This window comes from Eretmochelys imbricata, chromosome 3, assembly GCF_965152235.1.
Source record: "Eretmochelys imbricata isolate rEreImb1 chromosome 3, rEreImb1.hap1, whole genome shotgun sequence".
Taxonomy (NCBI): Eukaryota; Metazoa; Chordata; order Testudines; family Cheloniidae; genus Eretmochelys; species Eretmochelys imbricata.
Genome location: NC_135574.1, coordinates 208,648,837 through 208,674,172, shown reverse-complemented (window position 1 = coordinate 208,674,172; position 25,336 = coordinate 208,648,837). Strand labels below are relative to the sequence as shown.

At 63.3% G+C, this 25,336-nt stretch overlaps 2 protein-coding genes across 5 annotated transcripts in view; one reads left to right on the top strand and one right to left on the bottom strand.

Moving 5' to 3' along the window:
• The window catches only part of LOC144263292 (phosphofurin acidic cluster sorting protein 2-like), a 113,958-nt gene extending 95,449 nt beyond the window's left edge, over positions 1-18,509 (top strand). The window contains exons 9-24 of one of the 4 annotated variants that reach the window (XM_077814201.1): positions 1,531-1,682; positions 5,672-5,765; positions 6,132-6,203; positions 6,672-6,802; positions 7,124-7,256; positions 7,491-7,595; positions 9,298-9,404; positions 9,992-10,146; positions 10,331-10,441; positions 12,229-12,331; positions 14,479-14,521; positions 14,658-14,700; positions 15,129-15,270; positions 15,778-16,001; positions 16,136-16,249; positions 17,163-18,509. In XM_077814201.1, coding sequence (XP_077670327.1) covers positions 1,531-1,682; positions 5,672-5,765; positions 6,132-6,203; positions 6,672-6,802; positions 7,124-7,256; positions 7,491-7,595; positions 9,298-9,404; positions 9,992-10,146; positions 10,331-10,441; positions 12,229-12,331; positions 14,479-14,521; positions 14,658-14,700; positions 15,129-15,270; positions 15,778-16,001; positions 16,136-16,249; positions 17,163-17,278 — 1,845 coding nt within the window. In that variant the 3' untranslated portion in view covers positions 17,279-18,509. Of the gene's footprint in view, positions 1-1,530; positions 1,683-5,671; positions 5,766-6,131; positions 6,204-6,671; positions 6,803-7,123; positions 7,257-7,490; positions 7,596-9,297; positions 9,405-9,991; positions 10,147-10,330; positions 10,442-12,228; positions 12,332-14,478; positions 14,522-14,657; positions 14,701-15,128; positions 15,271-15,777; positions 16,002-16,135; positions 16,250-17,162 lie in introns of those variants that run through there. The other 3 variants (XM_077814199.1, XM_077814200.1, XM_077814202.1) reach the window with 3 other exon arrangements.
• Positions 18,510-19,090: 581 nt separating this feature from the next.
• Positions 19,091-25,336, bottom strand: part of CUL7 (cullin 7) — a 40,293-nt gene continuing 34,047 nt past the window's right edge. Inside the window, exons 22-30 of the mRNA XM_077814198.1 lie at positions 24,897-25,012; positions 23,248-23,430; positions 22,623-22,780; positions 22,096-22,309; positions 21,761-21,932; positions 21,085-21,233; positions 20,311-20,428; positions 19,606-19,802; positions 19,091-19,526 (exon numbers count right to left, since the gene is read on the bottom strand). Coding sequence (XP_077670324.1) covers positions 19,242-19,526; positions 19,606-19,802; positions 20,311-20,428; positions 21,085-21,233; positions 21,761-21,932; positions 22,096-22,309; positions 22,623-22,780; positions 23,248-23,430; positions 24,897-25,012 — 1,592 coding nt within the window. The 3' untranslated portion in view covers positions 19,091-19,241. The remainder of the gene's footprint in view (positions 19,527-19,605; positions 19,803-20,310; positions 20,429-21,084; positions 21,234-21,760; positions 21,933-22,095; positions 22,310-22,622; positions 22,781-23,247; positions 23,431-24,896; positions 25,013-25,336) is intronic.

The window sequence follows — 25,336 nt, the reverse complement described above, 5'->3', positions numbered from 1 at the left end:
TTAGTACAGAGGGCCTTGGAGGGGGAGTGCTGGAATTGACGGCTCCCAGAGGGTTGTATGGGTGGAGAGCTAGCTGGCCTGGTCTGCCATGAGCGACAGCAGGGCTCAGTGGAGGACTTCTCAGATACTCCGGCGACCGGTTGTCCCTTTATGAAGCCAGATCTGGTTGGGTGCATGACAACGGGCAGGGTATTCTCCCTTCTGCTAGCGGGTGTTTTGGAGATGACCTTGGTGTCTCCACTCCATAAGGATACAGTCGGAGAGCTCCCAAAAGGCAGACCAGTTTGTCTGGAAATGACTGTATTGGGGTGGGTCTCAGATGGCTTTGTCCTTCCTGAGTGGTCTCTTGAGCGGAGCAGAAAGTGGCTGGTTTGGTAAGAGTCTAAGCCCTGGGGTTTCCTTGCCGGCACCTCCTGGGGTTTCCTTGCCGGCACCTCCTGGGGTTTCCTTGCCGGCACCTCCTGGGGTTTCCTTGCCGGCACTTGGTGTCCAGTGAATTTGGATCTCTGCCAGAGAAGGTGGGTTCCAGGCTTCGTTTTGGTTTGACTACAAGGTTTGGAGACTCAAGCGTGAGGAGGCTGCGGAGTCCTAGGTGGCTGAAGGACTCTGCCGTGTCTCTTCAGGGTACATGATGAGCATATTATGGGGAGGTGATCACTCACCCACGAACTCCGTAGCTCATTTTGACTGAAGCCAGCCCGTGCCTGGCTTTTTGCCTTCCTCACTGCGGGCTGGGTCAGTCCTGGGTGAGCGGGCTGTGCGTCTTAGTCTGGTGGCTTCGGCGCTTGAACAGGGCTGGAGTTAGAGGCTTGGGCCCTCCAGCACTTGGACTCATTTGTCTCACAAGAGTTAGTCCTTCCTCTGAGAGGCAGAGCTCGTATGGTCTGTCTTGGCTGTGGGTTTTATTGCCTCCCTGAGGGTTGATAGGCAGTCTCTTGTACCTTTTGTGGGCTGCATTTGATACTTCCATCTGGGGCAGGAAATTAGCCCACAGTGATGATGAAGCAGGCATGGGGTCGTGCATGCGGGGAGGTGTCTACATTAGGGCAGGCCAGTCTCTAACTGCACGTGGCAGGATGCACGGGGGATTGGCCTCGTTTCCCCCAAGGCCGGCCCAGCTGTGTGAAGTTTGGGAAATGGCAGCATGACCAAGTTCCTGCTCCCGTGGCCCTGGGCGGTGACTGTGAGCAGCTGCGGGGAGCTGCGCTCGGGCCCCCGGCCCTTTCGTTCCTCAGGTGGCTCTGTCCTCGCTGCTGCATGAGGACAGGCAGGCCCCGGTTGGGGGATGGCCTGGAGGTATCTCCAGAATGCTCCGGGGGTCCCAGAACAGGCCATAGCCTAGAGTGTGCCCTGCCGGTGTCAATGGAGAGAATCCAGGCACCTGGGCCAGGCTGGGCCAGATCAGAGCAGAGATCCCCACACTAGGCGAGCGCCGTGCTGACAGGCCTGTGGGGCTGCTCCTCTCCGGAGATCACGCAGCCGGGGACCTGGGGAGGGAGCGTTGCTGTTACCTGTGCTTCTCTGCCGCAGGTTCTGGACTCCGACCCGGTGGGTCAGACCCGAGAAGTGGAGGAGGATCTGGGGCTGCTGTACGACAGCTTGGAGGAATGCAACAACAGCGACAGTGGCCCTGAGCTGGAGGATAATGAGAGTGTGCACAGCACCCCCAAGCCCACCCTGAGGTGAGAGCTGATAGGAGAAACACAGATGCATCACATGTCCTGCACCGGGTGTCCCACGCCTTGCCCTGTGTGCCCCAAAGGTCAGTTACGCTCTCCTCTGCCCAGCCTAGAGGCCCGGGCGGTGCTTTCCTTTCCCGCAGCGCTCCCGGGTGCCTTGCCAGCACACAGCCGGCATCTGGGAGACCTGGTCCCCGGGCCCTGTCACCCAGTTCGATTCTTGTGCTTGGAAAGGAAGCCTCCCAGGTGAACGCCGCCCAGCGCCGGATGCTGACCTCAGACTGGGCAGGCGGACGGGGAGCTGGGTAACAGCCGGAGCAGCACAGAACCTGGCTGGAAGTCGCTTTGCCTGCGGAGTGCATTTCCTGTGCCTCCCGGAGAGCCAGCCCAGGGTAGGATTGACCGACTCGTTCGCTGCTGGACAGGATGGAGGGAGGGGGGCACATGCACTGGCCCCAGGGAGGAAGGAGCCCTGTCGTCTCACGGGAGGCCCTGTCATCCCTCTGTCCTGTGGGGGGGACATGCTCTGTCTACACTGCAGCTGCGAGCGAGCCCCCCAGCCTGGCAGACAGACTGGCACTAGCTCCACTCAAGCTAGCATGCTAAGAATAGCAGTGTGGATGTTGCGGTTCTCCCGCTGGCTCTGATCTTGGGGGCTAGCAATGACCACACCGCTACTGGGAGCGTGCTAGCAGGGGCTGTCTGGGCTGGGAAGCAGGAGATGTACATTTCAGTAGCTGGGGACTTTCTCATTATTCATAGAAATGTCCAGTCCTCCGCTGAACCCCGTTGAGTGCCGAGCCTCACATTGTGGCAGTGAGTTCCACAGGTTAGCTGAGCGTTGTGTGAAGAAGTACGGCCTTGTGTCACTTGGAAATGAGCTCCCTTTTGGTGTCAGTGACTGTCCCCGGTTCTGGCCATGCTAGGGAGTGATGGACTTAGCTTCTCTATTCCGTTCACTCTTCCAGGCGCATCTGGCATGCCTCCTGGATGCTATGCAGCCCTGAGGCCTGCCATCTCTGCTGGCCTCCCAGAGATTGACTGCCCATCTCTGAACCCCTCTATTTCTGGGATTACTCCACAGCTGCACTCGCTTTCCAAGGGAGGCCAGCTCAGAGATAGGGTATGGTAAGATTTTATCGAATCACACATCCCCAGGCCAGGGCACACTGAGATCAGAGCACAGGCCAGAGACCGGCCCCCAATCATTCCTGGAGCAGAGCTTTTAGAAAAACAGCCAAACTTGACTGCAGAATTGCCAGTGCTGGGGAATCCAGCATGACCCTGGGTGAGTCGTTCCAAGGGTTCGTTACTCTCTCTGCTAAAAATCGACACCTTACTTCCAGTCTGAGTTTGTCCAGCTTCAGCTTCCAGCCACTGGATGGTGTTAGACCAGAGCCCAGTACGAAGTATCTGTTCCCCATGTCAGGACCTACAGACTGTCACCAAGTCCCTGCTTCACCCTCTCTTGGCCAAGCTAAATAGCCAGAGCCCCGGGAGTCTGTCCCTGGGAGCCAGGTATTTTCAGCGTTGGTTTTCGACTTGTTCCTCATGCGCCCGACTCGTTTGTTTGCCCCCCTGGCTGCCGCAGCCCCTGCCGAGCCCACGATGACACCCAAGGCGCTCTCTGGGGCCGGGTGACAGGTGCCTTTGCCTCTCATCTCATGACTCTGGCTTCCTGAATCACCCCTTGTGGGGGACTCTGCGGCAGGCAAAGCGCTGCCCCCAGGCTATTCCCCTTTCCCTGCTGCGTGCGAGCGCTGTACTTGCCAGGGAGGGGTGATTTCTCTTGGCAGTAGCCGTATGGCTTCGTTCCTACTCCGCTGAGTGCAGCTGGGTTTCTACCCGGGGGTCGTTCATCGTCTGCGGGACCAGTTTCACCGGGGATTGAACTCCGGCTCCAGGGTCTGCGATTCCCGGGATCGTGCTCCAGGCTTCTGAAAAGAGAGCGGTGACATTTGCTGCTCTCCAGGGCACCGGAGCAGACTCGAATATGGTGCCTCCTTTTTTATTGTCAGTTCATCCGTGCTGTTATTAAGCTCTCGGATTAAGCTGGGGACATTTTGCTCATAAGCTCAGCAGTGCTGCTCTGTCATGTGGAAACAGCGCCCTAGATGTCCCGGGTCACTTTCCGCCTCTTTGAGAGCCACAGGCCAGTGGGTGTGGTCGTTTTTGGACCCCTAACCCTGTGCCCTGGGCTGCTTCTCAGCTTGTTCCAGCCAAGTCTTTAGAGCCGTATGTGTCGCAGCCAGCCCTTTGGCTGCTTGCCACATTCCTGGGCCTCCATCAGGCCCCCGCTTCTCTTCAGATCTGGGACTCCAGATCCCAGCTCCCTTTGCCTGGAGCTCAGACCTCCTCCAGCCAGCCACGTCTTTGTCAGCTGATTGCTGTGGCTTTGGTAGAGGATGGAGCAGATGGTGCTGGGAGCCTCCAGAGAGGGCCTGCCCATGGTTCCTGGCCATTCCTCCCTGTTCACTGGGGAGGTCTTCTCGAGCCAACCAGAGCCGCTGGGGGGGCACTGCAGGAAGAGCCTCGTGATCTCGTGGGGTTCGGCCAGCCGGTGCTCTGTACCCACAGTCAGCTAGTCTAGTCTCTCCAGCTGCGGTTTGCAAGGCATGTGCCTGGGGCTTGTCTCCGCTGCAATCATAGGCAATGGTCCAGCTGCTGCGTAGCCCCGGCATGGCTCTGCAGCCGACAGGAGGCCAGTCTGGAACACCCAGCGGTAGAGTGGCTGCAGGAGCCGGGGTGTGAACCTGCCTTGTGAAAGGAGGGCAGGGCTCTAAGTGTCTGACTCGGGTTGTTAAGCTCTGGGCCAGGCTGCCCAGGGAGGCAGTGCAGTCCCCATCACTGGGGGTCTCTAAGGCCAGGGATGATCTGGGGTTACTTGGCCCTGCCTCTGTGCAGGGGGCTGGACTCGACGACTCTCCGGGTCCCTTCCAGCCCATGTGTCTGACTCTGCACTGGTGTAGGTCACTGACCACAGGGGGTGTTGAACTCAGCTGTGCGTTCCCAGCTCTCTGGTGGCAGGGGGTGGGGCGGCATTGGAGTGGGGTGATCTCAGCTTACGTTAAACACGGCTCTGTCTGGAAACAGAGAGGTGACCCCGGCACCTCCTGTGTACGGGACTTAACTCTGGCAGCCCCCAAGAGCCCCAGCTGTGGGAAGGAGTCGGACCCCAAAGGCTTTGCGTCATCCACCCTCCGTCCAGCGACATATCCCTGAGGTGCCCGACAGTCTGCTGTGTATGGTGGCTGTGGGGCCGTCCCCCTGCGTCGCTGTAGCAGCCCCCTGCCCCTGGGCTGCCCACCTGCCCGGAAAGCACCAGTGTCCTGCTGGCCCTGCGGTCAGGGCAGTCCCCTGGCATGTTCCCTTCACACCAACATCACCACCTCATGGGAGCAGCCCGGGCGGGGGCTCTGTGCCAGCTCCTCCCGTTAGTGATCCCCACCCGTCCCGGGGATCCGCGTTCTGTGCCAGCCAAGAGCCCAGCCAGCCCCTAGGCACCACGGACAGGATGGAACAAGGCACCACGGGGCCCAGGAGATGTGGCACCAGTCTGAGGTGCGAGCAGGCACCAGGCTCCCTCAGACAGTCCCGGTCTGAGCGCAGGCGTAAACCTGCCCCAGCCCTCCTAGCTGGGAACTGGCCCGTCCTTGGCTCCCAGCCCTGCGCGCCACCTCCGGGAACCGCAGGTCCCAGACTCAGGCCCAGCCCCTTGGCCAAGTCTCCCCCCACCCCGGCCCAGCATGAGCCTGAGGGTAGGATCCCTTTGCAGCTCAGCTCCTGGCGCTCTCTGGCTCAGCGTGCCAAGGGGACAAGCTCCTCTCCCTGCAAGCTTCACCCCCCTACCCCGGGGACGCTGGGCTGGGCTGGTGCCGGAGTGAGTTGGGGGCCTCTCTGTGGCGCTGCAGGCTGAGCGGGGGTCCCGGTGTCCTCGTGTCTGTCTCATCTCGCCCTCTGTCTGTCTCCCTGTGCGTCTGTCTCTCCTGCAGGCGTTTCTTTGAGGGCGTCTCTCACTCGGGTTCCCAGACTGAGATTGGTAGTCTGCACGGCCAGAAAGGGCAGGAACGGGAGTCCAGCAGCCCTGTGAGTCACATCCCCGCCTCCTTGTCCTCCCCCAGCAGCCTGTAAGCCTGGGATATCCTGCCGGGAGCCAGGCCTCCCAGGGAGGTGCTTGTCACCTGCGGGGGTCACTCTGCTCTGCATTTCCTTCTCCTTTTCTCTTTCCTGGGTGCGAGCGGCGTCCTGTCCCAGCACAGCTGGACGGAGTAGGAGCGCTCTCGGGGGGACAGAAGTTTGGCGGGAGCTCTGGGGTGCAGGCTGCCCCACGCTCGTGTGTCTCCAGAGGCAGCCAGAACCACATCCGGCTGCCCTGTGCTGGGGGCCACGCGTGGGGCTGCCATGGCCCTGCCCTGGGATGCTCTGATCTAGACTCTGGTTCCCTCTCCCCAGGGACAAGCGGAGAAACGCAAGGCCGGAGCTCCGCGGGCCCTGGAGGAGGTGGGCGTGGAGGTGGTGGCCGCGGTGAGTGTCTGTGTGCTGTCAGGCCGGCAGGCGTGGCTGGCTGAGGCTTTTGGGGGTGCCCAGCGTCTCAGTGTCCAGGGAGCGAGCTTTCCCCTCAGGTGGGGCGTGGAGGAATGCTGGCAGCCCTGGGGAGGGGGCGGATGTGGGCAGGGAGCTGAGAGGAAGGATGGTCCAGTGGTTAGAGCACTTGGGAGCTTGGCTCTGCTGCAGGCTCCTGGTGGGCCCCTCACAGAGCCTCTGGGCCCCCGTCCAGTGGGGCCGACAGCCCTGCCCTGTGAGGGGCCACACAGTGACGAGCACTCCGGTCCCACAGGGATGGGGCCAGAGACGTGCTGTAGCTAGACGGTGGGACGGGGAGCAGGGCGGAGGCCTGTCTCAAGGAGACTGGCTGTGGGCCCATCAGCCCCTGGGGAGGGGTTCCGGGGCCCTGGTCTCTCTCCTGTGTCCAGTGACTGTGTGTCCCCTCAGGCGCTGGAGCCGGAGGAGCCCTCCCCACGCCCCGGGGCGGCAGAGGCAGCCAGGCGGGAGAGCAGTGTTGACAGGCTGGCCCAACTGGGCAGCGCCGGCAAGCCCGAGCCCCCAAACGCTGTGTCGCCCAGGTAAGGCGGCTCCAGACCGCAGTCCCGGCCTGCACGGCTGGGCTGGGGAGAACACGGCTGGCTGGGCCCACCACGCTGTTCCCTGGCAAGGAAAGTGCTGATGGACCAGTCACAATGGGCTGATGGGGGTCTGGCCCGGCCCCGGGGGCGGGGGACGATGGGGGCCCAGCCTGGCCCCGGGTGCAGCCAGCTCCCGTGTAGCTGTTGTGATGGTGTGGGGACAGTCCTGGGGACCTGGCTGCCCCAGACTCTGCAGTCCCAGCCCTGGGGCCAAGGCTGCTGTATCGTAAGCTCTGACTCCTGGAGATTCTCACCCTGCAGCAAAGCTGAAAGCAGACAGGTGTGGCGGCCCCGCAGCACCTCCATGAAGGACCGGCAGAACCTGAAGGGGCAAAGCGACCGCACCAGCAGCCTGGACAGTGAAAGCTCGCCGGACTCGCGGCACAGCGCCCAGGTCAGGCTGCAGCAGTGTGCGCGTGGGTGGCATTCCTGCCTCTTGCAGGGCAGGGGGCACGGCAGGGCGGTGGGGCTGGGCCCCACTGGCTTGCAGGAGAGGCAGTGGGTGGCCCGGTTTGCTGCCTGCGGGACCCTGGCCCATGTGGGTGGAGAGGCGTTGGAGTGGGACAGTGGCTGGCCTGTGGGAGGGGATCCCTGTAGTGTTTGATCCTGCCTGGTTGTGCTGTCTTAGGTGCCCCGGAAATCTGTCTATGATCAGCTGAACCAGATCCTGATCTCAGATGAGCAGCTTCCAGAGAGCATCATCCTAGTGAATGTCACCGAGTGGCAAGGGCAGGTGAGGAGGGAGGGGAGCCGGGCTGCACACCAGCTGGGCAGGCTGCCTGCGGAGCCATGGCAGGGGGCAGCCCCAGGAAACAGAGGGTTTCCAGGCTAGGGCCCTATGTCCTTTGTCCTCACTTGGAGGCAGCCACTGGAGAACAAGACCAGGAATAGCATCAGTGCCTTCGGAACGATGTATTACACGACAGTGCAATAGGCGACCAGGAGAGACGGGCAAAACATTTTGGTTTATTGAGAACCAAGGAGGTCCTGGCTGTGGCACAGGCCCCCCCCGACCCCCCAGCTGGAGAGGGTAAAATTGTCAATAATGGTGCGGAAAAGGCAGAAGTATTCAGTGACTGTTTCCGGGCTGGAGCTGAAAAGGAGCCAGGGTGATGGGCTCGTGTCACACGTGGAGGACGACATGCTTTCCAGTCCAGCAGTCGCCAAGGAGGATTAAACACCATCTGCCAGGGACGAACGATTTTAAAACAGCAGGCCTGGAGAACTTGTACCCAAGAGTCTTAAAAGAGTTGACTGAGGAGATCTCTGATGCTAATTTCGAATAAATCTTGGAATACCAGGGAAATTTCAGAAGCCCGGATGAGGGCTGATGTTGGGCCAATATTCAAAAAGGGCAGGTGGGATTAGCTGGCTAGCTGTGGTCTGGTTAGCCTGACATCAGTCCCATGCAATGTCATGGAAAAGCTGAGATGGGATCCAATTGCTAATGAAGGATAGGTATATAATTAATGCCAGCCAAGGTGGGTTTCTGGCAAGCAGATCTTGTCAAACAGCTCTGATTTCCGTCTCTGATGGGATTACAAGTTTGGTTGATAAAGGTAACGGCAGAGATGTAACATACTGAGACTTCGGGAAGGTGTTTGACTCAGCTCCACATGACACACCAGTTCACAGGCCTAGCCCAGCCTCGCGAGAGCCCTCGTTAAATGGACTAAGAATGAGCTGCCTGGCAGAGCTCGCAAGGAGTCGTCCCTGGGGACTCCTCGCTGGATGGGCGTGTTTCTGGCGGGATTCCTCAGGGCTCAGATACACTCGCTGCTGTTGTGCCCCAGGGAGCTAGCGAGACGGAGCCGGAAGGCAATTTTACCTCCTTCTCTGGCATTGGCGCGGCCAGGTCTGGGGTCTGCCATTGGAAACGGGGCGAGGGGCAGAGAAGAGCCAGTGAAATGATTGGAGGGCTGGAGAAAATGCCTCACAGTGAGACTGACAGCCCAGGCTGCCCAGATGGTTAGAGGGGAGCTAGAGGGGTGACTAGATTACAGTGGGGAAGTGGGGGAGAAAATGCCAGGTCCGAAAGGAACTTCAGGGGCCCCTCCCCAAGCTGGGAGAATGGGCAGGCTGTTGGGAGCGATCAGCGAGCCTATCTGTCCTGGAAACGTTTCTGCTGGGTATGCCTGCCCCCCCCCCGCTGGAAATGCCCTGCCCCCATGGGAACGGAGTCTCTGGGTCCAACCTCCTCCCGCTGTGCAGCACAGCTCCCACGGGGGCCCTGGGTAGGGGCCTGGCACAGATACCCCCGAGAGAGGGATGCCTCTAGAACTGCTCCTACCCAGTGCTGGGTTCTGGATGAATTGGAGCCACTGGGCGGGAGAGAAGGGATGTGTGCATGGGCTCGGGCTACCGTGGGTCCCACAGGCTGGGCTGCCTGGAGCGGGGCTTCAGCCCCTGCCTTCTCTCTGGCTTTGTCTCAACAGTACTTGAGCGAGCAGCTCCAGGCGCACAAACAACCCGTCGTCTCCACCTGGTCTGTGGCCGACGTCCAGGCTGCCTTCAACACCATCGTCGCCCGCATCCAGAGATAGTGAGTGCAGCTGGGCAGGGTAGGGGGCGGGCCCTGAGCAGGGTGGGGTGGAGACTGGCTCTGGGGGCGGGGGCTGGCCCCAGGCAGTGTGGGATGTGGCAGGGGGCTGGCTCTGAGCGGCATGGGGGAGGAGACTGGCTCTGGGGCCAGACCCTGGCCGGGGTGGGGTGGGGTGGGGGAAGGGCCTGGCCCAGATAGCACTGGAGCAGGCTCAGCGACTTGCAGTGAGGGAGGGGTTTGAAGGAGAAGTGCATGGATGCTGGGGGTCTGACTGTGCACCATCGCAGGATTGGGCCCTGAGTGCATGGGCTGGGAGCAGGGATGGGCTGCCCGCATGTTTCCCAGCTGGGCGTTGACACTGGAACCTAATGATGGTGGTATCAGTCTCAACACTGAGAACTCATGGCTGCTCCCCATAAGCCACAGTGGGTCGCTGAGCAGTGAGGCAGGACGCAGCAGACCTGCCCGTGGGGAGCTGTGCCCTTCATCTGGGCTGCGTGGGGGGTGTGTCTTTGTCTCCATGGGTAGCGTCTGTCCTGCCCCCTGCGTGGCTCTGAGTCTCTCAGGGGTTTCTCTTCCCTCTGCAGCTGTAACTGCAACTCTCACATGCCTCCCCCAGTCAAAGTGGCCGTGGCGGGAGACCAGAGCTACCTGAGTGTCGTGCTGCGGTTCTTCGTGGAGCAGCTGGCCAGCAAGACCCCCGACTGGCTGAACTACCTCCGCTTCCTCGTGGTGCCACTGGGTAAGAGCCGCCCGCTGGTCACCCCAGTTCCGGGGCACAGGGCCCTCTGGGGAAGGGGCTGCAGGGCCCCCGAAGGCTGCCCACGTGGGGGAGAGGCGGCAGCAGCCCGGGCGGCAGCAAGCTCCGCTCCTGGGAGCAGCCAGGGTCTGTTCCGGCTGCATCACTGCCTCCGTCTCCTTGGCAGGCTCACACCCGCTGGCCAAGTACCTGGCGTCCGTGGATGGGAGGTACAGCGCGCTCTTCCTGGACACGGCGTGGAGGGAGCTGTTCAGCAGGGCCGAGCCCCCCAGCGCAGGTGAGCAGCAGGGGCGTCCAGGCGGTGCCAGCTCTGGGCTGTGTGGGCAGCTGGCAGTGCGCTCAACTCTGCCCTTTGTTACCAGATTTGTCCATTACTTTGGGGTTCACTCATTTATTAGGATTACTCTTCTGTCGGAGGAAGAGGGGGGTTCTCTAATTCTGTCAATGTCCTGCTTGTGCCACGTGTGTTCTCACACGGAGCTCTGCTTCTCCCTGCTGCAAGTGCCCTCCCAGTGGAGCTGTCCTGCCAGACCAAGGTTCCCCAGCGCTGGGTTCCTCCTGCCCCAGGATCAGACGAACTCACACATTAACAGGGCGCGTCTGAGAGGACCGGGTTAATTAGCACTCTCAAGCTGACCCCTTATATGTCCCTGGACTCAGCAGACACTTTCAAGCTGCTACTCTCATATGGCCCAGGTTCAGCACATCCCTATCCCCACTTTCACGTTACAATTGTTCTGGTCGTAACCCACTTGATGAGCAAACCCCTCAGGATTGTTGGGCGCTGCAGGGTTCTTTAGCTTAGGTACAAGGAGCGTTGCTGCAGAGCGAATGGGGAAGCCAAAAAACACCGACGTGTGGGGTAGAGAGAAGCAACCAGCTTAATGATGAAAGTTATTTATTGCCAGGTAATAACCAGAGGGGAGCCAAACAAACCAAACGGGGATAATAATAAATCTAACTTCAATTTGATTACAAAAGTCAGGTTTAGAAAACTCTAACTGATCCCACCAGTCAGGGTCAGAAGACTAGACCGAGAGAGAGAGAGAGAGAGTGCCGGGTTCTCACCACTCTGTGAAGCTGGAATCGATAGGGGGTCCCAGGTGATGGTGGTAGCTGAGGGTCCGGAGTGCTGGAGCCAGGCCAAGCCCCCAGCAGGATCAAATGAACTTCATCAGGAGAAGATGAAGTCCCAGTGGAACTGCTGCAGAGTTTGGATCCAGGCATCAGAGCACTTCCTTGAGCGTGGGTCTGGGTTTTTGTGGGGAAAGAACAGTGGTTCAAGGGAGAACACTCGGTTTGTTTATGGATAAACTGATGGCTCAAGGGAGGATCCCAAAATTGTTTTGTTCAGGCTAGACAATAGGAACCGCTCATTCCTGGCTGTGGGCGGTGTTCCTTCCAGGGAGCCCACAATGCAGTTAGATAGCTTCAGTATTTTGGGTACCAATAAAGGATTTTTTACTAGAATTGGTCTGATAACGACTGAGCTGGGTGTGTGCAGGCGTGGGTTCGTTAACAGCTGGAGCAGAGATCCCCCATCATGCCGTGCTTCCCTGCTTTTCTGGTCCCAGAGTTCAGTGCGGTTCTTGCCTTGGAATCTCTGTTCTCCATTCTGTATGCTAATGGGGATTAGCCCTGTGCCATCTTCAGGGGGGAGGGGTAGCTCAGTGGTTTGAGCATTGGCCTGCTAAACCCAGGGATGTGAGTTCAATCCTTGAGGGGGCCATTTTGGGATCTGGGGCAAAAATTGGGGATTGGTCCTGCTTTGAGCAGGGGGTTGGACTAGATGACCTCCTGAGGTCCCTTTCAACCCTGATATTCTATGATTCTATGATACAAATGAGGTGAGGGGAGTTGCCTTACTCCTGTCACCCTTGTCCAGAGGGGTTTAGGTGCATCTCCGATGGCCTTTTCATTGCTTTTTGTAAGTCTGTCTTCTGATCAGCTTTGGTTCAAGCAGAGGCTGGGGGGGGGGAAGTCTTCCGTGAGTCAGGCAGGCTGGGTACTGCACCCTGGTTCCTTGAGAACACAGAGCTGAGAGATAACACCTTGCCTCCCCAGACACCGTGGACGTCCCTGGCCGCATGGTTCAGTTCATTGCAGGTGCCAGCCAGTCTCACCAGCTGCCCATCTCCGAGGCCATGCTAACGTACAAACAGAAGAGGTGAGAGCAGGAGTGAGTGCTCAGGCCCCTGCAAAGGGCACGACCAGCTCAGACCCGGGGGCACAGGCAGTCTCTCTGGACACCAACCAGTCTTTCTAGCCACTGCCGAGGGCCCTTCCCCAGCCAGATCCGGGGCCTTGGCGCTTTGAATCCCAGCTGGGTGGCCCCCGGTTTATACAGTGCCCTAGGGAACTGTCTGAACTAGCCGGGTGGCTGAAGAAAGGCCAACAGGCCCGGATGGGCAGGGCTGGGGGAGGGGAGGACTGGCCGAGCCCTATGCTGGATGAGCTGGGGTCCCCCAAACCGATGCAGGGTCTCCTGTGCAGTCCCCTTCTCAGCTGGCGCCCCCCCCCAGTGTGTGAGTGGCAGAAGCAGCCACAGGAGCCCTGACAAATGCCACGCTGTGCCCTTCCTGCCCAGCCTGACTTTGCCGTATCTCTCGGCACGGAGTGCGGGGGCCCAGGCAGAGAACAGGGGTGACCCTTCCCTCTGAGGCCTCGTTTCTGATCAGAGCTCCTCACAGCCCCGTGCACTCCCCCTGCTCCCTGGGGGGGCACCGATAGCTCTCGTTCTCTCATGCTGCTGGCCCTTGTGGGGCGTGCCCAGTGCTGGACACAGCAGCGTTCCCCATGTGCAGCAGATTGGGTATCAGCTGTCTGCTGCCACGGAGCCTCAGGGCTTTCTGGGTCATCTGCCAGGTGGGAGCGTGGCTGGGAACATGGGCAGCCCAGCTGCTTGGATGCTGGCTTCTGGGCTGGGCACTGGGCTCCCCGGCCTTTGCTGGCACACCCAAGGACTTAATCCTGCTACGCAGTGAGGCCAGGAATGTGAGCTGCGGGCGGAAGGCGGAGCAGCGTGGCCAGCTGGGGAAAAGCCCACAGAGCTACCGACTAACCTGCCTCATTCAGAGAAACCCAGGGCTGGGACAGCAGGGGGAGTGGGGGGCACAGGCAGACCTGGGGGGGGAGCCCAGGGCTGCACTAGCAGGGGGCTGCGGGTTAGGAGTGGGGGGAGCAGGCAGGGGAGCCTAGGATAACAGGCTGCAGTCAGGAGTGAGGGGCACCGTAGAGCTGGGGGGAGCCCAGGCTAGCAGGGGTTGCGGGTCGGTTGTGGGGGGGCACAGGCACAGCAGGGGGTGGGGGGAGCCCAGCCTAGCAGGTGGCTGCGGGTCGGGAGTGAGGGGCACAGGCAGAGCTGGGGGGAGCCCAGGCTAGCAGGGGGTTGAGGGGCAATGCTAGCCCCTGGGCAGAGCACTGGAAGGTACCAAGGCCATTTTCATGGTTTCTGTCCTGGCAGGGTTCACGCAAATCGTGTCCCCCCGCAGGGGTCAGCCCCTTGAATTGGCCCTGGAGCCGTCTTGCTCCTGGGGGGTGGGCTGTGCGTGGGGGCCAGCACTGCGCCCACCAGGGGCCGGCTGTTGGCGCGTGTCCCAGCAGCGCGCTCACCTCTCCCTTCTCTTGGTTTGTGGCACCCAAGGAAGAGAAGCCTCTATTTTGATTTTTATATCAGGTACTGGCCCGTGGCTTGCTGCGTTGTTGCCTCATTGTGTGTCCCTCCGTCCCATAGAACCGGTGCCCCCGCCCGCCCCTCGGCTCCCCTCTGCCCTGCGGCCCTGGAGCAGGGCCCGGCCCAGGCTTTGCATGTGAACTCACTTCCCTGCAGTAGCTGAGCGGGGTGTGGGGGGAGCCCCTGCAGCCCCCCTGTGCTGCTTCGTTTGTCGCTATCCCCGCTCCTCCCCTGCCCTCCCCACTCGCCTGACCCTGGGCTGCAGCGTCGGGCGGGTGCTGTGCATGTGGGGGACGGGGCAGCGCCCGGGGACACTCCAGCCCCGCAGTGCTCTGCTCCTGGTGGGGTGAACAATTTGGGGGCTCCCCCTGCCAGCCAGGAGGGCTGGGCACTGCCCTGTGTGGCGAACAATTCGGGGGCTGCCCCTGCTAGCTGGGGGGGCTGGGTACTGCCCTATGTGGTGAATGACTAGGGGCTCCCCCTGCCAGCCAGGAGGGCCGGGCATGGCCCTGCAGAAAGCCTTGCTCGGCCCGTAGGTGGCAAGGAGGGTCCTGCCCGGTGGACTGGCGCCCCGAAGGCAGCAGCGTGCTCCGGGCAGCAGGTTTGCCGCCGTCTGACCTTTCCGCTCTTCCCTCGCTTAGCCCAGACGACGACTCCTGCCAGAAGTTTGTGCCGTTTGTCGGGGTGAGTGTCTGATGGTAAGGGGGGGTGCAGGCACCGCACGCCAGCCCTGCCAAGCGCATGGACACTGGGGGGGGCCGGTAGGGCGGGGGGCTGGCCGCAGGGCCAGGGGAGGTGTCTAAGGTCTCTCTGTCTGCAGGTGGTGAAGGTGGGGCTCGTGGAACAGTCCTTCAGCGCCTCAGGTGAGCCCGCCCTGCGTCCCAGAGCCAGGGGGCTGGGCAGCTGCCTGGCTGGCTGTGCCCCTCAATGCCAGGCTGCGTGTTTCACTGCTCCTGGCTCTGCCTCTTCCCCACTGAGCAGCGGGCACCCAGCCCGGATCCACTGGGGACAGCAGGGACCCCTCTGGTGGGGAACCCCAAGGGGCCCCCCCCTCCCTCCCCGAGCCCTGCTACAGCCTCGGCTGGCCAAGGGAGCTGGGAAGGTCCCATCTACACCCCTCAGGGCCAGAGCACCAGGGCTGCCCGAAGGGAGACGCACCAGTGGTGAGCCCTGGCTGTGAGTGCCCATCCTGCCCCCCCACAGAGCCACAGGCAATGGGGTGTCATGGCCTTCTGCCCCAGAGCAGCCCCCCTCACCCCTCTAACTTGGCCCTGCCTTTCCCTCATGCTAGTGGACTCTGACGATGCCACGGTCTGCACCAGTTCCCTGCTGAGCTCCACACCTCCAGCCGGCGCAGGGACCCCCCACAGCAAGGAGGCCATGGGCACCCCGCCGCCCTCCCCGTCCGTCAGCAGCAGCCTCTCGGGGGCTGGGTGAGGCTCCGCCAGGGGGACTGGAGGGAGGCCAGCAGAGTTAATATCCCTGGGGACCGGGCACAGCAGCCTTGTTAACCGTTTCCTTGCGGCTCACTCCAGCAGAGCCAGCCACACTCCTCTGTCCCAGCAGGAGGCAGCAAGAGCCCAGGGCTGGCGGGTTCAGCCTCCTCTGCGTCCCCCCACGCCCTGGCCCAGAAGGGAGGGGGCCCACACGCTGCCAGGCAGTGAGGGGCGGGGGCTGTGCCACACACAGCCAGACCCCCGGGCCCGAGACTCTTCGGCTGTTAAACGAAAGCGGAGATTGCAGGCAATGGGCCCAGGCCCCTTGGGCCACATGGGTGACGCCCAGGGGGAGGAGGGGCTGGAGCTGGCTGTGGGGCAGCAGGACCCAGAAGGGGGCCAATGGCTGGTGCGAGGTGAGGAGGGGGTGGGAATGCCGTGGCGAGGCCCAGCGCTGAGGGGCGGAGCGTGGCCTGGTGCTATGTGGCTGTGGTTGTCGCCCAGGTCCCTAAGCCCCGGCATGGAGGTGATGGGCCTGCAGGTCGACTACTGGACAACCCAGGGGCCGGAGAAGAAGAAGGAGGGAGAGAAGCGGGAGATGGGCTTGAAGAACACGCTGAAGAGCAACTTTCGATCCCTGCAGGTCAGCCGCGTGCCCAGCCCTGGGGAGCTGGTCCCCCCCAGCACCATGGCCATGACTGTGGTCACCAAGGAGAAGAACAAGAAAGGTAACAGCTGGCAAAGGCCCATGCGGCCCCCGGGCAGGGCCCGCACTCCTGTACCAACCCTGGTGGGGGCAGAGAGTCCCTGCCTTGCTCCCCTGGCAGGGCTGGGTCGAAGAGTCTTTGCTTTCTTCTCCCAGTGATGTTCCTGAGTAAGAAACCCAAGGAGAAGGACCTGGAGCCCAAAAGCCAAGTCATCGAAGGGATTACGCGCCTGATCTGTACGGCTAAGCACCAGAACACCATGCTCCGAGGTGAGGGCAGCCCAGCACCCTAAATCCCTAGTGCCCAGCTTCTCCGGCACCTGGCACCATGCCAGAGCCCACCAGGCCAACAGCTCTGCCCCACTGCTCGGGCACCGGCAGGCTGCAGCATGCGCTGGGCCACAGGGCTGGCTCTCTCCCCCTGGCCTAGCTGTGCACTCTGAGCCCTGCCTGGCCCTCGCTGAGCCGCGGCCGCGCTCTGAGCACAGTTAACAGAACTCTGGGCACCATTAGGAAAGGGCTAGATCCTACGACAGGAAATATCCTCTTGCCTCTATAAATCCATGGTACGCCCACATCTTGGATACTGCGTGCTGTAACAGATTCAGAAAAGGGCAACAAAAATGTTTAGGGGGATGGAATGGCTGCCGTATGAGGAGAGATTAATTAGACTGAGACTTTTCAGCTTGGAAAAGAGACGACTAAGGGGGGATAGGATAGAGGTCTATAAAATCATGACTGGTGTGGAGAAAGTGAATGAGGAAGTGTTATTTACTCCTTCTCATAACACAAGAACTAGAGGCCACCAAATGAAATTAATAGGCAGCAGGTTTAAAACAAACAAAAATATTTTTTTTCATATAATGCACAGTCAACCTGTGGAACTCCTTGCCAGGGGAAGTTGTGAAGGCCAAGACTATAACAGGGCTCAAAAAAGAACGAGATAAGTTCATGGGGGATGGGTCCAACAATGGCTATTAGCCAGGATGGGCAGGGATGGTGTCCCTAGCCTCTGTTTGCCAGAAGTTGGGAATGGGCAATAGGGGAGGATCACTTGATGATTCCCTGTTCTGTTCATTCCCTCTGGGGCACCTGGCCACTGTTGGCAGACAGGATACTGGGCTAGATGGACCATTGCTCTGACCCCGTGTGGCCGCTCTTATGTTCTGCTCTCTGCTCTCAGTGTCCATTGATGGCGTGGAGTGGAACGATGTGAAGTTCTTCCAGCTAGCAGCGCAGTGGCCAACGCATGTCAAGCATCTCCCCGTGGGCATCTTTGGCTACTCGAAGAGCGTGTGAGCCAGCCGGGCAGCCGGGACTCTGAGTGTGGCAGGAGGAGGCGATGTCCATGGCCTGTCGCTTCTGCTGAGCACTGGGGGAGGTTCCTGCTGCCCGGCTCCAGGTGCTGTGCCCTGGCCGTTCCCACTCTCTCTCCCCCCATGGGCCTTTTAACATGCACCTAGAACTGGTGCAGCAGGGGGATCCACGTGGTGCCCAAGCCAGCCTCCCACCGGCCAGGGGTCCCACCCTGAGGAAGGGAGGGGGACTGGGAGCAACTGGAGGAAGTCTTACTGGTGCTGTGCCTGTGGGGGCAGAACAGGCTGCTCTGGCTCCCGCCCGGAGGCCAGCTCAGCCAGTCGCACCCTGTGGCAAGAGCCTAACTCCGTTGCCCCCTTTCGGAAGCACCAGGGCCCCACTGGCAGCTCCAGGGAGTGAGGGGTCTCTGCCCCACCCTGCTGTTTCGGTTAGGGGCTGTCACCCTTTGCTCAAGGGCCTGGTGAGCCTGGGCTCAGGGCCCTGCAGCACCCCAGAGGCCATGGGGCTGAGCCTGGGCCCAGCTCTTCCCCCCCACCCCACCCCCCATGCTAGGGAACACTGGACCAGCTGAGGCTCACCTAGAGCTGCATGGAGGAAGCCATGAATGTGGCAGGTGGGGGCCTCCTCCACCATCAGTGGTGGGGCCCCAGCCCTAGGAAGAGCAAGGGGGGAGCTGTGCCTGCTGCAGGAACTCAAGGCAGGTGTGCTTGGCAGTGCCCATACCGCCCTGTGCTCCCCGGTGAGGTCCCAGGCACTGGCCTAGGGGGAGCAGAAAGCTGGGCTGGCCCAGCTGTGCCCTCAGTGGGAGGAGTCAGCACCCAGCCAGTCTGAGCTGCAGCCCATTACTATATCAGCCCCCCACCCCTGTCCTTGGCACCCCCTGCCCAGAAATGCTAGGGGCAGGCCCACCTGCTGCTCCGGAGCAATGGGGCTCAGGAGGAGGCTGGGCTGCAGATGGGGGGACCCTGGGCACGGCTGTGTCTTTCCATTTACTGCTGGCATGGGGTTCACAGTAGCATGGTAGTTCTGGCACTTGGGCTGATGTCACACTCCTGCCCTCTGCCTGGAAGGCTCCAAGCCCAGCCCCTCGGAGCCCTGGGCGGCCGCGGAGCCGAGGGAGCGTTACCCTGTTTTTTTACAAGATTCTATTTTTTTTAAACTTACTGTATGGTTGCTTTTCTGGATTAATTTTAATAAATTAATGCTGGTACCACTGTGACTGGGGTGCAAGGTGCGTGCAGCTGGGCCCTGGGCGGGAAGGTGGTGCAGAGGCCCTCAGCCAGGGCCAACGCTGCTGCCTCCCAGCCAGCTGCGTTGTGGTGGGCATGGGGACGTGGGGGCGACAAACCATGCATGGCTGTGGCTGCTGCAGACGCCAGGCGCTGCCCAGCGCACAACCCCTAGGAGACAGCGTGCCAGCCAGTGCAGGGCCAGAATGCCCAGCCCAGCTCCAGGGCCCTGCCTTCAACGCTGACCCCCCCCCGGGCCCATGGAGCCAGGGCACAAGGGGGAATCAGGAGCTGCCAATGGAGCCGGACCTCAGGGAGGGGGACTGCTCAGTTCTGCCCTGGCCCAGCTTTAGGATCTTCAGCCAGCTGCATGAACCCTAGTGCGGGGTGGTGGCACCAGCTGCACCAGGGCAAGGGAGGGAGTCCCTCTAGCTGTGCCCAAGCTCTGCTGTTCCCTGGTAGGGCCCAGGACTGTGGGCACAGATCAGCACAGCTGTTTTATTTAAATTAAAACCCCCAAGCCCTTGGGAATCGTGTCTCATGCTCCAGGGGCCGTGGCTGGGCCCAGGCCGGGCTGCTCTCCTCGCTCAAGCTCTGGGCACGCCTAGGCCCCCAGCACGGGGCAGCTGATGCCCTGCCTGGGGCTGATGGCTCTGGCACTCCCCTGGTGCAGTGTTCGTGCCCACCTGGCCTGCTTACACAGCCCTGCTCCGCTTCTACCTGAAGGTAGAGAAGGTCTGTCTCCTCTCGGTGCAGGCTGCATTGGGCATAGTCTTGATCTCCACGGTCTGGAAGGTGACTTGGGGCGGGCGCTGCGGGGGCGGGGAGGGCATGGGCTCCGGGGAGACGTACGCCAGCAGCTGGGGGTTCTCCTCCTGGCGCCGCAGGTAGCCCTGGCTCAGCAGGTGCAGGATGCAGGACAGCACGTCCGTGCTGCTGCAGCAAAAGCTGAGGAACTGCAGGGCGGGGCCAGACTCCCATTTCTGACAGGCGTCGATCACCTGGGGGGGAGAGGGCAGAGTTACCCCGACGCTGCCCGGGCATGGAGCCCCGCGGCCGCTCCCCTGCCAGGACCCGTACCCTGAACACCAGGTTATCGATGTGCAGCTCCTTCTCCCCTTTCAGGATCTGGATGATGAGGCAGCAGATGATGTTCCTCTTCCTCTCCAGGGTGCTTCCCTCGTCATCCTCCACGTTCAGGTACGTCTGCTGTGGGAGCAGCCACAGGCGCTGGCCTGCCGCCCGCGCCAGGGCCGCCTCGTTCAGCCGCAGGACGCCTGGGACCGACACAGCCGCGCTCAGCCACGCCCAGGGAGCGGCTCCTCCAGCCCCTCCCATGTCCCCCCCCAGCCCTGCTTGGGGACCAGCCCCAGCCCCTTCCTTGTACCCCCCTGGACCTGCTTGGGGACCAGCCCCAGCCCCTTCCATCTACCCCCATGGACCTGCTTGGGGACCAGTCCCAGCCCCTCCCATGTACCCAACCCCCGGCCCTTCTTGGGGACCACCCCCAAACCCCCCACCCCACACACAGACACCAGCCCAGTTCTCTCCTCCCGCCAGCCAGCCCTGCTTGGGGACTGGCCACTCCAGATGCAAACCCCCTGCCGGCTCACAGACAAACCCCTGCTCCCTGGCATCTGCTCTGGGACCAGCCCTGCCCGGCCAACCCTCCATACCCCCCAACCAGGCCCAGGGTAGGGGCTCCATCCCCATCTGTGGTCCCCTTCTTCAGGAACCACCCAGGGACAGGGCTCAACTGCCCCTCCCCAGTCTCCCCATACGCACCCTCCTGAGGCAGGCTCTGGGTCAGGATCCCGGCCTCTCCTGTCAGAGGTTTCAGCGCATGGCTCAGCAGGACAGGAGACAGCCCTGTGGCCTGGGCCAGGGTCTCCACAGCAACTTCCTGCAGAGCAAAGGAGACAGGAAGTGAATACGCAGGGGCAGGGCCATGGTGATGGGGCAACAGCTCTGGGGGCCAGGACAGGACAAGTTGGCCAGGTGTCTTGGAGCCACGGCCCAGGGGCTGGGGCAATGGGGCCGGAGTGATTGCACTGGGGCGAGGTGTCCGGGGGCCATGATGATGGGGGGGAGGTGCCAGGGGCTGTGGGGGAGGGGCCGTGGCAATGGGGGGGGCATCAGAGGCTGTGGCGATAGGGGGTTTGTGGGGGGGGGCGCCAGCCAAGGGGCTGTGGTACCGCATTAGGGGACTGAGGGGCAAAGGGGAGAGAGAACAACACCGATTCCTCTGGCACAAGCCACACCGGACACAGCGGCTGCTTTGCAGCGGCTCCTGGGTCACGGGGGGGCAGGGACCGGGCTGTGGAGAAAAGAGTCCAGGGGCTCGGGGGTCACTGCCGGGGGGTGGGGGGGGGACAGAGGGAAAGGGGGTATCTGTGCAGGGGGGAGGACAGGGGGTCTCTGCCCCATATGGATGAGCTGGGGGGAAGTTCTCCCTGTGTTGCGAGGACAGGAGGGGTCTGCAGCCAGGTTGGGGGTTCTCACCCCAGGGGGGAGCTGGGGGCAGCTCCAGGATGCTGGGGGAGGAGAGCGGGGTCCCACCTGGGCGCTGTTGAAGCCCAGCAGAATGTACATCTGCAGGGTGGAGACGTGCAGGGTGGTGCTGCCCGCGAACCGGAGCTCCGCGTGGCCCAGCCACGTCCACTGCAGCCGCCGCGGCTTCGTGTGCTCCAGGCCAAACCGGCTCTGACCTGCAAGAGACGCGGCCAGTCCCAGCAGAGCCACCAGAGGGCCAGGCCCCCGGGGTCCTCAGCCAGCCAGGGCTGTGCCCCCCTAGCCACATGCCCCTAGGCAGGGCTGCAGCTTACCCCACTGATTGCCAGTCTGCCCAATTCCAGCCACACACATCCAGGTGGGGCTGGAGCTCACCCCTCGGCTCGCCGGCCTGGCCCCCTTCCCAGCTGCACACCCCCAGGCGGGGCTGGAGCTCACCCCACTGCTCGCCAGCCTGGCCCAGCACTAGCAGCTGCCCCAGGAGTCACGGCCACGGCCAGGGCCAGGGGTTTCACTGCTGCGTCTGACACCCCCCCACCCACAACCTCCAGCCCAGTGCAGTGACTCTAGAGCCCTGCCCCCCATCCCCTGCAGAGCAACCCGAACAGCGCCCCGGTGCTCCCTCTCCTGTCACACACCGCTCTCCACCACCACCATGGGGCACAGGGACAGCCCCCAAGCCCCTGCTCAGGCTAGTCGGCCCCACCCCAGCACCCAGACTCACTGTTGGTGTAGAAGTCGGCAAACCGCGCCAAGTAGCCCCCAAGGGGCCGCGGGAAACATCTGCTGGGATCCTCCAGGTAGCAGAGCGGGGAGACGGTCCAGCAGCGCGGGGACAGGGCCAGCACCTTCACCTCCAGCTCCTCCTCCAGCACGGCCGGCTCCTCCGCCATCGCCTGGGGACAGGAGCAGGGGTGTCAGGGATCAGGCTCCCGCCAGGGGCTCGTCTGCAGCACCCCCTGGGCAGACCCTGCCCTACCAGGGCGTTTCACTGCTTCCCCTCACCCCCCTGGGAAGGGAGGGGGCCCCAGGCAGACCCCGCCCCGCCCGGGGGCTCACCGCGTCCTCCTGGCCCGCGTCCAGCTCCAGCAGGCGCTTGTCGAGCTGCTGCAGCTGGAAGAGGTGGAATTGCTGCTGCAGCTCCTCCGACTCACTCAGACTCTTCAGCATCTGCTGGGGGAAGCGATTGGGGAAGCAGAGCCCGATCTGCTCCACGACGGCCCGTTCCAGCCACACGTTCCCCTGGGCCAGGAGCCGGTCGCCCAGGTAATACCTGCAACGGCCGCCGGCGTCAGGGCGGTGCCCAGAGCCCCCGACTGCCTCCCCACAAACCCACCCCGGCCCCTAGGCCTGGAGCCACCCCTAATTCCTGTCCCGGGACCCTCCCTGCCTTTGCTATGGCCTGGATCAGAGCTTTGCGGCTGCTGATCGGAGTCTGGCGGGACTTTGGGGAGCCCACGGCCCAAGCCGAGCCAGAGCCCCCATAACAAGCCAGGCACCAGCACTCACAGACGTGGCAGGCCCAAGACAGAGCCCAGGCTGGGTGTGGGGCCCAGCGCCCCACTCCCCCGGCTGGGGCCGCTCACCGGTAGAAGTGCTCGAAGGTGTTGGCGAGCTCCAGGCCAGAGAGGAAGAGGATGGGCTCCAGGCTCTGCTGTAGCCGATGCAGCGACTCCACGTTGGCCATGTCCCTCTGGCTCTCCTGGATCCGCTGGTCGATGTAGCGAGCAAACTGCTCACTCACCTGCAGGGGAGAGCACCAGCTGCCAGGGGCCTTCTCGCGGTGGCTCCCCACGGCAGGGAGTCCCCATGGAGGCTCAGGGGATGCTCGCATGGAGAGGGGTGATGGGGGGGCTCCAGGGGAGGGAACAGTCCTGCAGAGGGGGAGGGGCCACTCCCTAGGAGCTGGGTCATTCCCAGGGGTCACCCCACCCGTGGAGACAGGGAGGCAGAATGGGGGAGGTGGGCTGTGGGAGCTGCATGTCTGGGCCGTGGGCAAGGGGGCGCGAGGGGCTCGCTCCCTCTCAGGGCCCAGGGCTGTTGGAGCAGGAGCGGACTAAACGGCCTGAATACAGCAGGGGTAACTGGCAGAGACCCCCATGCACCTGGGCCCCCTCACACCTGGCACCAGGCCGACCAGCCTGGCAGCTCTGCTGGGCCCCAGGCTCGTGCCCCAGGGCCAGGCCAGCCCCACGGCAGCCCCCCACTCACGTGCATGGCCGTCAGGAAGGAGAGCTGCAGCAGGCCCCCGGAGAAGCCCTGCCGCAGGGCCAGCGTGAAGGCCGTCTGCTGCCCGAACAGCTCCTCCATGGCGCGGCGCAGGCCCAGGTAGAGACGGCAGTACCGCTCCACGAAGTCCGGCCCCTGCCACGACGACTCCAGGAACCGCTTCACCTGTGCGGGGCAGGCAGCCCACGGTTACAGGCCGGCGGGGAGGGCCCTGAGGGAGCCTTGGGGGGAGTACAGGCCGGGACGGGCGTGGGGAGGGACCCAAGGGGGTCCAGGCTGGACTGAGCGCCGGGAGGGGACAGGCTGGGGTGTCTGTGGGGGGCAGGATGGGTGTGCGGGGGGGGGGATGGGACATGACAGACACAGGGAGTGGCCCGGGGGGATGGGCTGACCAGCCACAGGGGGTAGAGGGTAGGCCGGGCATGGGGGCAGCCCCGAGGGTGGGGAGGGTCCCAGGGGGACAGGACGGGCCGGGCATGGGGAGGGCCCTTCGCATCTAGTGTCCCAAGGGCTTCATGGGCCTGGGGCAGGAGCCGCAGAGACAGAGGTGGACGGGGCCCTGCTCCCCCCACACAGGGTGGGGTGGGGGACGGGCAGCAGATACACACAGCCCAATGCTCCCCTCACCCCTGCTGCTGCACCTCACCCCCCACACACCTGCTGCTGCACCAGCCCCCCTCCCCTGTCGCCCCCCGCACACCTGCTGCTGCACCTCACCCCCCACACACCTGCTGCTGCACCAGCCCCCTCCCCCGTCGCCCCCCGCACACCTGCTGCTGCACCAGCCCCCCTCCCCCGTCGCCCCCCGCACACCTGCTGCTGCACCAGCCCCCTCCCCCGTCGCCCCCCGCACACCTGCTGCTGCACCAGCCCCCCTCCCCCGTCGCCCCCCCCACACCTGCTGCTGCACCAGCCCCCTCCCCCGTCGCCCCCCCGCACACCTGCTGCTGCACCAGCCCCCTCCCCCGTCGCCCCCCGCGCACCTGCTGCTGCACCAGCCCCCTCCCCCGTCGCCCCCCGCACACCTGCTGCTGCACCTCACCCCCCACACACCTGCTGCTGCACCAGCCCCCTCCCCCGTCGCCCCCCCGCACACCTGCTGCTGCACCTCACCCCTCCCCCGTCGCCCCCCGCACACCGGCTGCTGCACCAGCCCCCCTCCCCCGTCGCCCCCCCGCACACCTGCTGCTGCACCAGCCCCCCTCCCCCATCGCCCCCCCGCACACCTGCTGCTGCACCAGCCCCCTCCCCCGTCGCCCCCCCGCACACCTGCTGCCGCACCAGCCCCCTCCCCCGTCGCCCCCCGCACACCTGCTGCCGCACCAGCCCCCTCCCCCGTCGCCCCCCGCACACCTGCTGCCGCACCAGCCCCCTCCCCTGTCGCCCCCCCGCACACCTGCTGCTGCACCAGCCCCCTCCCCCGTCGCCCCCCGCACACCTGCTGCTGCACCAGCCCCCCTCCCCCGTCGCCCGGCTGCTGCACCAGCCCCCCTCCCCCGTCGCCCGGCTGCTGCACCAGCCCCCCTCCCCCGTCGCCCCCCCGCACACCGGCTGCTGCACCAGCCCCCCGCCCCCATCACCCCCCCCACCGGCTGCTGCACCAGCCCCCCTCCCCCATCACCCCCCCCCACCTGCTGCTGCACCACGCCCCTCCAGCACTGCGTAATCCCCGTAAGGCTGCTGGGCTTCTTCCCCGACACCTTGGCGGCCCCGGAGCTCGTCTCCTTGTTCTTCCCGTTCTTCCCATCTGCCAAGGGGGAGCCGACGTGAGGGCAACGCCCGGGGGGCAGGGCGGGGGCAGCACCAGCACGAGCAGCCTCCCCCACCCCAAAGCTGCCTGTGGGGCGTGGGCTGGGCCCGACCCTCCCAGCGCTCCCACGGAGAGGGCAGCTCGCTGGCAGTTGGCAGGGGTGGCTGGGAGCCCCCTGCCCACATGGGCCCGGCTCAGCCCCACATGGTCACTGAGTGTGTGTGTGTGCGGGGGCTGCAGGGGCCAAGCCTGGAGCTCAGGGCGCACAGCAGCCAGCCAGTCCCGGGCACCCTGGTGTGCAGACCCCGGGGCAGCCGAGTA